This window comes from Sturnira hondurensis, unplaced genomic scaffold (assembly GCF_014824575.4).
Source record: "Sturnira hondurensis isolate 20B ecotype Veracruz unplaced genomic scaffold, ASM1482457v3 Scaffold0008761, whole genome shotgun sequence".
Lineage (NCBI taxonomy): Eukaryota > Metazoa > Chordata > Mammalia > Chiroptera > Phyllostomidae > Sturnira > Sturnira hondurensis.
Window position 1 is genome coordinate 1971131 of NW_028081392.1, and position 14042 is coordinate 1985172.

The 14042-nt window shown below is 38.7% G+C and overlaps 1 protein-coding gene across 5 annotated transcripts in view; it reads right to left on the reverse strand.

The window, feature by feature from the left end:
- MICU1 (mitochondrial calcium uptake 1) overlaps positions 1 to 14042 on the reverse strand; it is a 274732-nt gene that overhangs the window by 48862 nt on the left and 211828 nt on the right. For all 5 annotated transcript variants that reach the window (XM_037055855.1, XM_037055852.1, XM_037055854.1 and 2 more), the window contains one exon: positions 2210 to 2347. In XM_037055855.1, coding sequence (XP_036911750.1) covers positions 2210 to 2347 — 138 coding nt within the window. The remainder of the gene's footprint in view (positions 1 to 2209; positions 2348 to 14042) is intronic.

Sequence of the window (14042 nt, forward strand, 5' to 3'; positions counted from 1 at the left end):
AAACCTCCGAGGCAGGACCTGAATCCAAGTCTTCTAGCTCCATGTCTCCTGCCCCACACTACACTGGCAATCTCTCATGGAACATTTTTAGTGCCAGGTTAGTTTCCTGGTCATGGCCAAATTGGTAATAATTGTCCAGAGGAAAGGGACTGAAGTTGTGAATGAGAAAACAGGGGTTTGCTTGCTCTGTTCTCTGTGTGTGTGTGTGACAGAGAGAGAGAGAGAGAGAGAGACTGAGAGAGAGACAGATATCGAGAGATCGAGAGATCTTTAAGAGGTCTGGCTTCTTAACTAATTTGTTTCAGTGTGTTCTTCTCACTTTCTGGCAAAACCCCAGATGCTGACTCAGTTCTACCATCTGCCCCTTCCTGCACCAGGTGCAGCCAACGTTGAAAGGTGTGAGGGCCGGGCTGATTAGTGCCACTACAAACCTACGGTCTCCAATCTCAGTGCTGCTCAAAACTGCTCAACCATCACTTCCCAAATTCTTTATTAATCTTAGTATCATTCTTTTTGCTTTTATGCTTGCTCCCTTCCAAAATGTTTTTCATAAGTGGCCAGAGTCATCTCTTTAAATATACATACAACCATACCATTTCACTGCTCACAACTTTTTAATAGCGTCTCATTACACTATGAATAAAATCCAAATGCATTCCATGCCTACAAGGTCCTGCATGTTCTGGCCATTATCTCTCTCTGACCTCGCCTCAGTCTGTTCTCCTTCCTTGTACGCTCCAGTTACAACAGTCCTCTTTACGTCCTGACACATGCCACATCTGTTTCTTCTTCCTGTTGTAGAATGAATGTTTGTATCCTCCTAAAAGTTATACATTGAAGCCCTATCCTCCAGTGTAGTTTTATTAGGAAACAAGCCTCTAAGTAAATAATTAAGGTTAAATATGGCTCTAGGGTAGAGCCCTGGTCTGATATGATTAGTGTTCTTATAAGAAGACACATCAGCCCTGGCTGGCTGGCTCAGTTGGTTGGAGCATCATCCCACACACCAAAAGGCTGCAGGTTTGATCCCAGGTCAGGACCTAGGCTGCGGTTTAATGCCCAGTTGGGTCACATGTGGGAGGCAACAGATCAATGTTTCTCACATTGATCTCTCTCTCTCTTTCTCCCTTCCCCTCTCTCAGTAAATATATTTGGGTGAGGATTTGAAAAAAAAAGAAAGAGAGCCAGTGTGGGCTCTCTTGTCTCTCTGTGCAAACACCAAGGAAAGGCCATGTGAGGACACAGCAAGAGGGCAGTGACTACAGGCCAGGAAAGAGAGCCCTCATTAGAAAGTTACTTTGCCAGCATCTTGATCATGGACCTCTAGACTCCAGAACTGTGAGAAAAATAAATCTCTGTTATTTAAGCCACCTAGTCTGTGGTATTTTGTTACAGCAGCCCAAGCAAACTTGTACACTGCTTGAGAGTTTATAACATATGCTATTTCCTGTTTGGAGCCTCCACTCCCCTCCTCTTCCTTTTCTTCTTCTCTTCTCTTTCTCTACGTCCTCACTCCTCGTTTTAACAGGCCCTCCAACTGACCACTCGAATAAAGCAGCTGTTCCAAAGGTCACGAATTATTACCACTTAACCCAAACCAGTGGATGTTTATCGTCTTACTGTACTGGGTCATCTCTGTCAAACGCGACACTGGAGAGCCCATCAGTTCCCGAATCCTCTGCTTCCTTGGCTTTGATTTCACTACTTTCTCTAGGTATTTCTCTAAACATGTCCTCAAGATTTCCTTCCTGGGGTGCTTAAATGTTAGTGTTCCTTTGGATTTTGTCCTTGCCCACAGTTCTTTTCTATATTATTCTCTCCTCGGGTAACTTCATCCATTCTCCTTGTTTTAACTCTCACAGTGGTGATGATTCTCAAATCTACCTCATCCTCTACAGTAAGTTTAAATAACCAACTGCTTGCTAATCAACTTCTTGTATATCCATAGGCATTTTAAACTTAGGGTGTCTACAAATGAACTCTTTATCTTCCCCTATAAACCAGCCTCACTTTTTAAATTCTCATTCTCAGCTCATGGTGCTACCTTTTGTCCAAGAAAGAAAGCTAGGGTCATTCTGGGCTCTCCCCGCCCCCTCATCCATCACTCATTTTTTTCAGGTACCAGAGATAAATTAGTCATCATCTTTGGTTCATGATGCAATACATTTCCATGGTTTGGTTCTTCTTCTTCCTCAAGGCAGATACCCACCTTTCCCTCTTTGAAGTGCTTCTTGAGCTGCTTCTGCATGGCAGTAAGCTTCTTGGACTGTACCCCACTGTAGGCCAGCAGCATGCCACCAAATTGCCTCTCGGTAATTCTCCCATCCACAGGGTCGTGGCGTTCAAACTGAGAGGAAAACAGAAAGAGTGTTTTTGGAGTCCAATGGGAAGTATTTTGACATGGAGTATGGAATGATCAACTGTTGGATGGCAGAAAATAGCTGGTGGCCAGGATTGTATTTTTGAACTACAATTCTCACTGAGATTTGAAAAAAATTAATCAGAAAGAGAAGATCTGGGTTCTTCTCCAGCTCTGCCACAGAATATTCATGTAATCAGGAACATAATCCAACCACTCAGGGCCTCAATTTCTTTACCCATAAGACATAGCTGCTATAACATCTCACACACCTTATAGATCCAAAGCATATTTATGAGGAACAAAACAATCTTAAAACTCCATTCTAATTCGTGAGTAATATTATTGGTAATAAGTAACCTTTGGACCATCATATCCCTGCTACTCAAAGACATAAAAGTTAATTATCATATATTTGATTAATTATGAATGTATAAATTCATATTAGTTCTTCAATCTGTACTTAAGATTCTTACACACTCAGATTTTTAAGAATTTCAAGTCTTCCCCAACATGGTAAGCAAATGCTAAGACATCAATAGAACTTGAAAAAATCTATACAGTATAAAATATTTTGATTAGGCATGCTTACCATAAGGCTACTGAAAAAATCATTAAATATATTTAAATATGCAGACGGAAAGGGTAAGTATAAAGGACCTCTATTAATCTAAGTAATATCAGAAAACTAAGATTTTAATTAAAAAATGGAGACCAGAATGTTATCTCAGTGCCAGCTGCAGTGTTAATGATACTTATAAATGCACAGAATAAAACGGCTGAAGATGGGCCCAGAAACAAATTAGGAAGCAAAATGATTTGAAAATGGTAAAATTTACCCATGGTTTTATTGGAAAATAACAGTTACCAGGAAACATTCTGATTCCTATGTGGTGGGACACAATCCTATTCTCATAAGAGGGCTATGTATACATATACATAAGGCACTGCCAAGGAAGGTCATACCCACAAACATTTCCTGAGTCTCTACTAGTTGTCTAGCACTAGTGGGGTACAGGAAAGACGGTTCAGTTTCTGTCCTTAGGGACTTCACTATCTAGTAGGGAGAAGGGAGATAAGACATATATGAGACGCCAAGTTAGGAAGTATATAGTCAAGAGTGAAATTCTCTTTCAATTCTCATTTCCTCAGTTAGCTTGGTAAGTTGACAGACACCTGAATTTGTCTCCTCACCGGCAAGACTGTCAGTGAGCAATACACAAGGACTGCATTTTAACAGCAGCAACCATTTACTGAGCACGTACTATGGGCCAGGCTCTTTACCCATTCATTCTTTCACTTAATCACTAAAGCAACCCTCTGGAGTAAATATTATCAGCTCCATTTTTAAGATGAGAAAACTGAGACAACATGGAGTTACATGTGGCATAGCTGGGATTCAAACTCAGCTCTGAGTGGAACCAAGGACTGCATCTCAATGTCACGCTGTTTCATCCTTCTAAGCAGTAGTACATATTCATGCTATAGAACAGCACTATGTTATTTTGGAAAAACGTACATAGTCATGGGGCTTAGCCATATTTAAAGTGAGGAGCAAAACAATTTTCAAAGAAATCAACACCACCAATATTTAGCAAAAACCTCATTTTTAACTTAGTCACTCTGTATTACAAGTTTGCATACCATCACTTCTGAGGAGGTGATTAATTTTTGACAACACCAAAAGTTTTCAGGATTCAATTTGTCTGATTAATGATTCAATTTACCATCTTGAAACAAAATAGAAGACTGATACAAATTTGGCTAACAGGCATACTTTCTGCAGTGTTTAAACCAGATTTTAGTAAAATGTGATACCCGGGCAAAAGTTGGAGATGCATAGTTCTTCTCCGGGCTTCTTCAAGGCAAGTGTGACGAGGCTGCGGTACTCAGCTAGGCTTTAACAGTTTAGGACACTCATTTCGCCTTTATCTGGGAGATGTCACAGTTGAGGAGAAATCCCATATATTTGAATTAGATGTGTTTTAAGCTTTATTCCACAAGATAGATTCAAGGTTGAAATGTTTCTTGTTTATAACATTGGCAGCAGCTGCCGAATAAGCTTGCTCAAGGTTTATGAGAGGACTGTATCTTCCTGTTCTCCACAGGGGCGTAAAATCTCATCTGTTTCGTTTCAGAAGAGAGAAAAGACTATTTGCAAAGGAGATCCCTATGTAACAATACCATACTCCAGTTAGAATTTTTTACTAATGTTCTTTGAAAACTCAGAAATTTTTTTACTAATGTTCTTTTTCTGTGTCTTTTTCTATATTATTATTATTATTGTTATTATTTTGATGTGATTAGAACCTGAAAGGGCTTACAGACTAGTAAATTCATCTCCATGTACAACGGCTCTTTTCAAAGTTCACTACTTCCTCTGTAATTTGATCTTGGGCTGCACCTCTCCTTTCAGGTTTTTAGGCTCTTCTGAGCAAGACTGCCTTATTTCTGAGGTCTTCAGCATGGCTAGAGGCGGGTAGTGTTCCTTCTTTTTTACCTACAAAACTGCTAATGAGAAATGATTCAAACTAATGTACTATTCATTCAATATTTATTAACTGAAGACCTACTACACTAAGGCTAGGGAACTTCAAGGGTATTTTCTCAAGGACCTTCACTAGCGCTCAATTTTCAAGGGCAATAGATAGACATTATGCGGCGCTAGAGATAAAGCGTGCATCTTAAGCCTACACAATCCTGTGGGTGCATTCCTGGAGCACCGTATGCATGTAATCCCTAAGGTCATGAGAGGGTCTTTTGGGGAAAGACATAGGTTATTACAGAATTGTCACAATGTAGATAGCTTCTAATTCTATATTTGGAAGCAATTCAAATGACTGGCTTTTACTCTACCTTCCCAAGCAGTGATAAAGCCTCTTTATATTCCACTTCAATGACAAGTAAAGAGATTCCATTCTACTTGATACTATGGCACAGAAACTCTCCATTCTGGTACAGCACTAACCACCTGCATTGCTTTTCTCTGTCTAGGAGGGAGCTAAACAGCCTAGCACTTTCCCTTCTGCAGCCCTGCCACTTTCTCAAATGTATACAAGCTGTTGTCTCTCTGCTGTTCCCTAGGGGGCTGCAGGGCAGGCAAAGGGGGCCAGAGGAGAGGAGCCAAAAAACCGCCCACAGGATTTTCCCTGTCTTTCTGTCCATATTGTGCCTTTTGTTTCCACCCCTGCCCCTTGTTGAGAAAAGAAATAGCCTTTTGGAAAGACAGATGGTCAACATATATCTAGATCAGCGATTTTCTACCAGTGTGCTGCAAGAATTTTTAAAATGTGCAATATCTGACTATTTAGTCAGGGGCACTGACCTCTTTTCCCTTAGATTGTCACATAAAAACAATGACAATAGCCAACACAACAACAGCCATCCGGCGTAAACGAATCAAAATCATAGCTATTAAAAATACCTATTTTGGGGGTCAGATTGGCAAAAAATATATTCTTGGGTGTGTGGCAGAATTTGAGTAATTAGTTTGTGTGCCATGAAATGAAAAAAGTTGAAAATCACTGATCTAGATGAAATGACTTAAGGAAGATGGGAAGCCAGGAATAGAAGAAAACATGAATTATGAATGAAGCTCAAAATAAGATTAGAAAAATTGTAAAAGGAAAAAGAAATCAGTATCTATAAATGGGTATTGATTTATTACAGACTTCTGAGGTTAACATATTCCAACAAATATAAACTTTAACTGTATTCTCTTTCTTTTTCTTTATCTTTAGAGGGGAAGAGGAGAGAAGGAGAGAAATATCAATGTACAGTTGCCTCTCGTGAGTCCCCTGCTGAAAACTGGCCTGCAATCCAGGCATGTGCCCTGACTAGGATTTGAACCGCGATCGCGTGGTTTGCAGGCCCGTGTTCAATTCACTGAGCTACACCAGCCAGGGTTGTATTCTCTTTCATAAGATTTCCTTTCAGGAGACTTTGTCTATCCCTCAGAGTAAATCCTGCCCTTATATAAGTATTTCAGAATGGTAATTTTCTCGACAGGCTTTTTCTAGTTTCTGTAGTGTGCAATTCAAGTAAAGCATAACAATTTCAAACCTGAGATTACTGATGCTGAACACAGCTTTATTTTTCAATCTGACAGTATCTGGCCTTTGAGATCTTGACCACGCCACTGCTGCTATTTCCAGAAGTCTCAGAACAACCATCTGTTATGTCCATCAAAAGGAAAAAGGGTACAGGGAAAGTTCTCTGCTGCAAACCCATCCAGTGAGCATGACATATACATGATAGTTTGAATATGAATCTGTGTCTTCAATTGTCAGGGGAAATCAGAGGAGCCCCAGGTCAACTTGCCTGGAGCCTGAATTTTTTTGATTTTTAAATATCAGATGTATCTTCACTGTCAATACTAATAAGGCTGTTTGTTGGCTAACTGGTGAGCTAGGAAAAAAGGCTCATAATTTGGGATTGAGACAACATGGTTCAGTGCTCTCAGGACCAAAGCAATCCATTACAGTCCAGGACCATAAGATTACAGGTGACCAAGCTAAGTAGCTAGACTTCTCTACTTCAAATGCAGTGATATTTTCCATTTAAAAATTATTTTTAAGAGAGTTCAGGCTAATGATCATATCAAGCTACTAAATGACATGACTGCCAATCACAGAGTTAGTTAGACCGGGAAATGGCTAACTTTCCAATCTGATCGTCAAAACCAGGAAGGTGAGACGGGTGCATGAACTTATCACATGACAGTACAAATGGGGTGTATTTGACTGAGGGTGTCAAGGAAAGACATTTCAGAACTGGAACAGAGGGTCTCAAGGTTTGATACGTTTTGGTTTTATTACACAGAAAATAATACATTAAAGTGACTAAGCATATTGGCTTTAGCATCAGCAAGGCCTGGGTCTGAATTCTGGCTTAAACCAATGCTTGTGGCCTGTGGCTGTGATTCCAGGCAAGCAGCTTACTCACTCTAAGGCTTCAAAATCTTCCCAACAACAAAAACAACAACAAAGAGAGAGAGACAGAGAGAGAGAGAGAGAGAGAGAGAGAAGAAGAAGATAATATTCACAATCTCAAAGTGTTGTAAGGATTAAATGAGATAATACATGTAAAGAAATTGGCAGCCCTGGCTGGTGTAGCTCAGTGGATTGAGTGCAGGCCTGCAAACCAAGGGATCTCGGTTCGATTCCCAGTCAGGGCACATACCTGGGTTGCAGGCCAGTTCCCAGTGAGGGACACATGAGAGGCAACCACACATTGATATTTCTCTCCCTCTTTCTTTCCCTTCCCCTCTCTCTGAAAATAAATAAATAAAATATATATAAAAAAGAAACTGGCACAATTTGGTGCATAGTTAGCAGTGAATAAATGTAGCAATTAATATTTTTATCACCATGCTGTTACTTCCTAGGAAGCTAAAAGTGTCAATTGATTATTCTTAGTGGGTCTTCATTAAGTTCAATGACTATTTCTCACTCTTTCCATCATTGCTTTTGCCAAGTCTTTGCTTACAGAATACTAATTTCACGTTTGGAGAGCAGAAAAAAGTAAATGCAACTGATTTTATTTATTATTCAACAGAATAATTTCAAGATAAATTACTTAGAGTTGGCTGAATCAGAATACCAATTTAGTAAGGCCTGTATCTGGCCATCTATTTATTATCAGGCAGGAAACTTGCATAAAGGAGGTGCTTAGTAAATGTGGATTGAGTGAACAGAGAAAACACAAGGAAATTAACTCACAACACTGTGTACTATTGATGAGAGGATTTCCCACCTGAGGCAAGAATTACCATATTTTTTGGACTATAAGATGCACCCCACCAACCCCAGCCCCACTTTGGAAGGAACAATGGTTGTTAATGCTGCTGTTGAGTTCTGTTTACATTTACATTGGTGAAATATTATGTTATTTGTTATTAAATATTTTACCACATTTTTTGTTTAAAAAACTTTTTTCCTACCTTCCTCCTCTAAAACCTAGGTACGTTTTATGGTCTAAAAAATAAGGTACTTTTCCAATTCTTCCTTAATGATATCTACTTTCATGATAATGATTTCTGTAAGGACACTCTTAAGAACGTAATTTATTATAGCTAATCTGTAACCTATTTGAGTGCTTACTACCTGCTGTTTGCTATCCTAGGAACTTTATATAATTCTCATAATGTTCTATAAAAGGTACTATTATAATTTATTTTACAGGCAAAGAAACAGGCCGAGGGAAGTTAAATAATTTGCCCACACAGTTAATCTGGGGAGACATTTCTTTCTTGTCTCAATAATAACAGTTGATTGTTGTTATCTTGAGGGCACCATGAGTCATGTTCCCTTTTCTATCCTGGTTAATGGAAACTTAGAGCCAAGTGCAGACCACCTCTAATAATAAGAACAGGAGACTTTATGATTTAAATTTTTCATGATAACCTTCTCCTGGCTTTCTTTTATCTTTTTCCTTCTTTAAATTTCCATTTCTCAGTAAGTTTTAAAAAATATATTTTATTGATTATGCTATTACAGTTGGCCCATTTCCCCTGCTTCATTCCCTCCACCCTGCAAATCTTCTCCCACCCACTTTCCCCCCCTTTAGTTCATGTCAATATGTCATAAGTTCTTCAGCTTCTACATTTCCCAAACTACTCTTGCCCTGCCCCTATTTTTTCCCCACCATCTATGCTACTTATTCTCTGTACCTCCCCCCCTCCCATCCCTGTTGCTAATCTTCCATGTGATTTCCATTTCTGTGGTTCTGTTCCTGTTCTAGTTGTTTGCTTAGTTTGTTTTGTTTTTGCTTTAGGTGTGGTTGTTAATAATTATGAGTTTGCTGTCATTTTACTACACATGTTTTTTATCTTCTTTTTCTTAGATAAGTCCCTTTAACATTTCATGTAATAAGGACCTGGTGAAGATGAACTTGAACTTGACCTTATCTGAGAAGCACTTTATCTGTCCTTCCATTCTGAATGAAAGCTTTGCTGGATAGAGCAATCTTGGATGTAGGTCCTTAGATTTCATGACTTGGAATACTTCTTTCCAGCCCCTTCTTGCCTGTAAGGTTTCTTTTGAGAAATCAGCCAACTGTCTGATGGGAACTCCCTTGTAGTTGACTATCCCTTTATCTCTTGCTGCTTCTAGGATTCTCTCCTTTATTTTAATCTTGGCTAATGTAATTATGATGTGCCTTGGTGTGTTCCTCTTTCGGTCCAACTTCTATGGGACTCTCTGAGCTTCCTGGATTTCCTGGAAGTCTATTTCCTTTGCCAGATTGGGGAAGTTCTCCTTTATTATTTGTTCAAATAAGTTTCCCACTTGTTACTCTTCCTCTTCCCCTTCTGGCACCCCTATAATTTGGATGTTGGAATATTTAAAGGTGTCCTGGAGGTTCTTAAGCCTCTCCTTATTTTTTTAAATAGTTGTTTCTTCATTCTTTCCTGTTTGGTTGTTTCTTTCTTCCTTTTGGTCCACTCCATTGATTTGAGTCCCAGTTTCCTTCCCATCACTATTGGTTTCCCTGTGCATATTCCTTTATTTTACTTAGCATAGCGTTTATTTTTTCATCTAATTTGTGCCCAGTTTCAACCAATCCTGTGAGCATCCTCATTACCAGTGCTTTGTGCTTTGAACTGTGCATCTGATAGCTTGGCTATCTCTTGGTCGCTTAGTTGTATTTGCTCTGGAGCTTTGATCTGTTCTTTTGTTTGGGCCATTTTTTTTTGTCTGGTCGTGCCTGTTACATATGAGGGGCAGAGCCTTAGGTGTTCACCAGGGTGGGGCAACCCAAATTACTGGGTTGTGATTTGTGGGGGCAGGGTCTGAGAGGGAACAATGGTGGTTGCTCAGCTCTCTACTGGATTTCAGTCCCTTCTGCTGGTTCCCCCAAGCAAACTGAGCCCTTCTGGTGCTGATCCCCGTGCGGGTGGGCTTGTGTACGTTCTAGGACCCTGTGAGTCTAGGAGTTTATCCTGGCCCTTCAGCCCTCACAGGTGTTTTCAATCAGTGTTTTGAGGCTTCATTTCCCTGCACTGGAGCCCTGCTTTTTCCTGCTCGACCTCTCTCCACCAGCCACTGACTCCGCCCTTCTTACTGGTCTGCATGAATGGTTCGTGGTTATCGGACTTCTGTACAGTTCAATTTTCTGTGTTTTTGTCACTAAAACTTTGTCATCTTTAAACTTGGTTGTGCGAGAAGGCACAGTGTTTCCACCTACGTCTCCATCTTGGCCGGAAGTCCTACTCAGTACCTTTGACAACATTAGTATGATAATAAAAATACCTTCGCTACAGGAAAAATGGTAACTTATTTTAATATTTAAAATAAGTGATTTTAAATATTTCTGTGATTACTAGAGAGCCTGACCATTTTTTAACATGTGTACTGGTTGTTTCTATTTCCCCCTCTGAGTTGTTTATGTTCTTTGGCTTTTTAAAAATAGAAATGATGATATTTGTCTCAATTATGAGATTAAAAATATTGGGCCTTTATTAATAAAGTACAAAATTATTTTTGCCTAGTTTACTCATCTTTTAAGTTTGTTTTATGTTTTGAGGTTTTAAATCTCATTGTAGTGAAATATATGGATCCTTTTCTTTGTAAATTGTTTCTCTGACTTATGTCTAGCAATTGTTTTCTTGTTAGGTAAGAGGCTAGATACTAACTTATAGTTTTTCTTTATTTTAAAGAAAGGAAATACAACTTAAAATATTAAATCTCAGTATCAATTAATGAAAGTGATTAAATCCTCAGAACAAAAGAACAAGTCATCAGCGAAGTTTAAAAAAAAAGTCTTCCAATGTGCTAATTTTTTCACTTGTCTGAATATTTGGCAAATTTAAACTAAAATGGGGTAGTTTAAGACTAATTTAACATGATATTCCTTTTGTTGAGGAAACACCCTCAAGTAAATTCAGTCAACCTTTTTTTGTTAAGAGGTAGATAATTGAGTATGAAGCAATAAAGAAAGCAGGAAAAAAGAGTTTAGTTCCAAAGAAAGCCTAAAAGGGCTATTTTACTTACTTGGAGAAATTTCTAAGTTGTTAAAATCAGTCCGTACTCAACCATCCAGAATAGTAAACATTATTATCTGGCACTTACTCTGTGCCAATCCTGTTCTGAGCACTTCCCATATATTAACTGACGCAGCATCTTGAATGACACAAAATGTGTGTGGTTGTTTTCCATAAGACCTTGATCAATATGAACAAGTCTTAAACTCTGGCAATATTAACAGCTATTTAATATTCTAATCGATCTATGAAGGTAATGGTTCCACATGGAATTGCTATATAGGGTTAGTCTTAAGCTACTTTTTTTCCTTTAAGATAAGTCTTTTAGCAAACAGTAGATACTATCATAATCATTTTCTGCTTTCAATAACCATCTTATTCTGAACTACAGCAATAGGAAAAACTTTAGCCTCACACTGTATATTCCTTTGAGACTTGAGGCTCACCATTATTCAGATTTCAAGGGCATTCTTCCTTTCATATGAGATCAAATGTATATCTATACACGTATATATATTCTGTTAGAAATGTATATATATATGTATGTACATAAAAGCTCCAAGTTTAGAAGATAAGAACCAAGGGCTAATCACAGTAGGAAAGCAAAGTGCTCTTCGTACCTGAGTTCAGTCTGTTTCTCCGTGACCTCACTGCTTCTGTGGGTAGCCCTCTGGGATCCACCATCCAGGTGAGAATACAACATACCGCCACACTGCTGTTGTGCTAGCACTGCTGACAGCACGTCAGCACTCACGAGACCTGGAGATTTCTCTTATTCATTATCTGGCAGTTTATGACCACCAACTGAGTCTTGATGTGCTGATTTTTAAATTTTACTTATTTATTTATTTCAGAGAGAGAGAGGGGAAGGGAGAGCAAGTCAGAGAGAGAGAGACAGAGAGAGAAATGCAGATTTGTTGTTCCACTTATGCATTCATTGGTTCTTTTTTTAAATCATTTTTTAATTTTCAATTATAGTTGACATACATTATTATATTAGTTTCAGGTGTACACCCCAGTGATTAAACATTTATATAACTTAATAAGTGATTATCCTCATAATCATTGTTGATTCTTGTATGTGCCCTGACTAGGGAATGAACTGGCAACTTTGGCTTATTAGAACAATGCTCTACCCAACTGAGCTACCTGGCCAGGGCCTGATGTGCTGATTTTACCTAAAGGCATGGCAAACTGTGGAAGGAAACAGCAGCTAGTAAAAAAGCTATTGAAAAAATGATGATAATTAAGATATACAATTTACTTTGGGCTGAGTGTATTCATAATTGATTGCTTCCTCATATAGTGAGTCACTACATATAGAAAAATAAAACTTTCAACAAAATATTATCAACCAAATCCAGTAACATATAAAAAAAGATTATATACTATGACCAAGTGGAATTTACCCCACAAATGAAAGGGTGGTTTAACTTGTGAAAAATCAGGTAATGTAATATACCAAACATATCAGTAGAATAAAAGTAAAAAAACTACATAATCAAAAAAGTGACAAAATTAAAAATCAAATCAAATATCCCTCAAAAACAATCTTAGAGAGAGAGGCAATAGTTTCTTAAGAAAATATGGGCCCTGGCTGGTGTAGCTCAGTGGATTGAGGGTGGGCCTGCAATCCAAAGGATCCCGGTTCGATTCCGAGTCAGGGCACATGCCTGGGTTGCAGGCCAGTTCCCAGCAGGGGACACATGAGAGGCAACCACACATTGATGTTTCTCTCCCCTCCTTCCCTTCCCCTCTAAAGATAAATAAATAAAATCTTAAAAAATATAAAGTTAAAAAAAGGGCTAATTTTTCTCTTTCTAAGCCAGTAGAGAGTAATCATTGGCAAATAAATGATTAGAACATCAAAACCTGGCTAATAGAGGCAAGGGGATATACGTTTTTAGAGGGCTCCAGCATAATGCAAATTAGCCAACTGACTAAAATATGTAATACAAACTCTCCCAAGCTGTGCTGGTCATGGGCCTAGTGTTATTCCACAACAATGTAATACCAACATACAAGCCTCTCTACAGTAAGAGGAGTCCAATCAATTTCAGACATTCTGTGTTACAAAGGAGTCTTTCATCGGCTGTGACAGGACCTGGAATACCTTGTGGATCTAGAGAAAGGCTTGTTTCATGCTAGGCTTTTGGGTTTTGTTTTTACCTCTCAGTTTGTTTATGTGGTGTATCACATTCATTGATTTGTGAATACCGTACCACCTTGCATCCCTAGGATAAATCCCACTTGCCCAAAATCCCAATACCAAAAGATAATGGTATTGGCCTTTATAATGTACTGCTGAATCCAGTTGGCTAATATTTGTTTTTTTTAATATGTCATTTTTCCTGCCTGGGATGATGTCCCCTTCCTATCTACCTGTACAAACCTTAGACTTCCTTCAACTTAACTTCTTTTCATGGCTCTACTGATTATTCCAAAACACCCTCAACTTTTCTGAATCTCCTGAGCTCTTACAATAGGTAAAGTCTAGACCTCACAGGAGAGTATGCTCTATATTACATTATACAGTTTTATACTATCTTTTATTTTTTGGACGTGCCTGTATCTCATAACATTATACAGGCATACCTTATCTGACTGTGCCTCACTTTACTGTGCTTCACAGATACTATGTTTTTTATAGTCTGAAGGCAAGACCAGAAACACATCACAACTTGCTGTGTTGTGAGGCTCCAC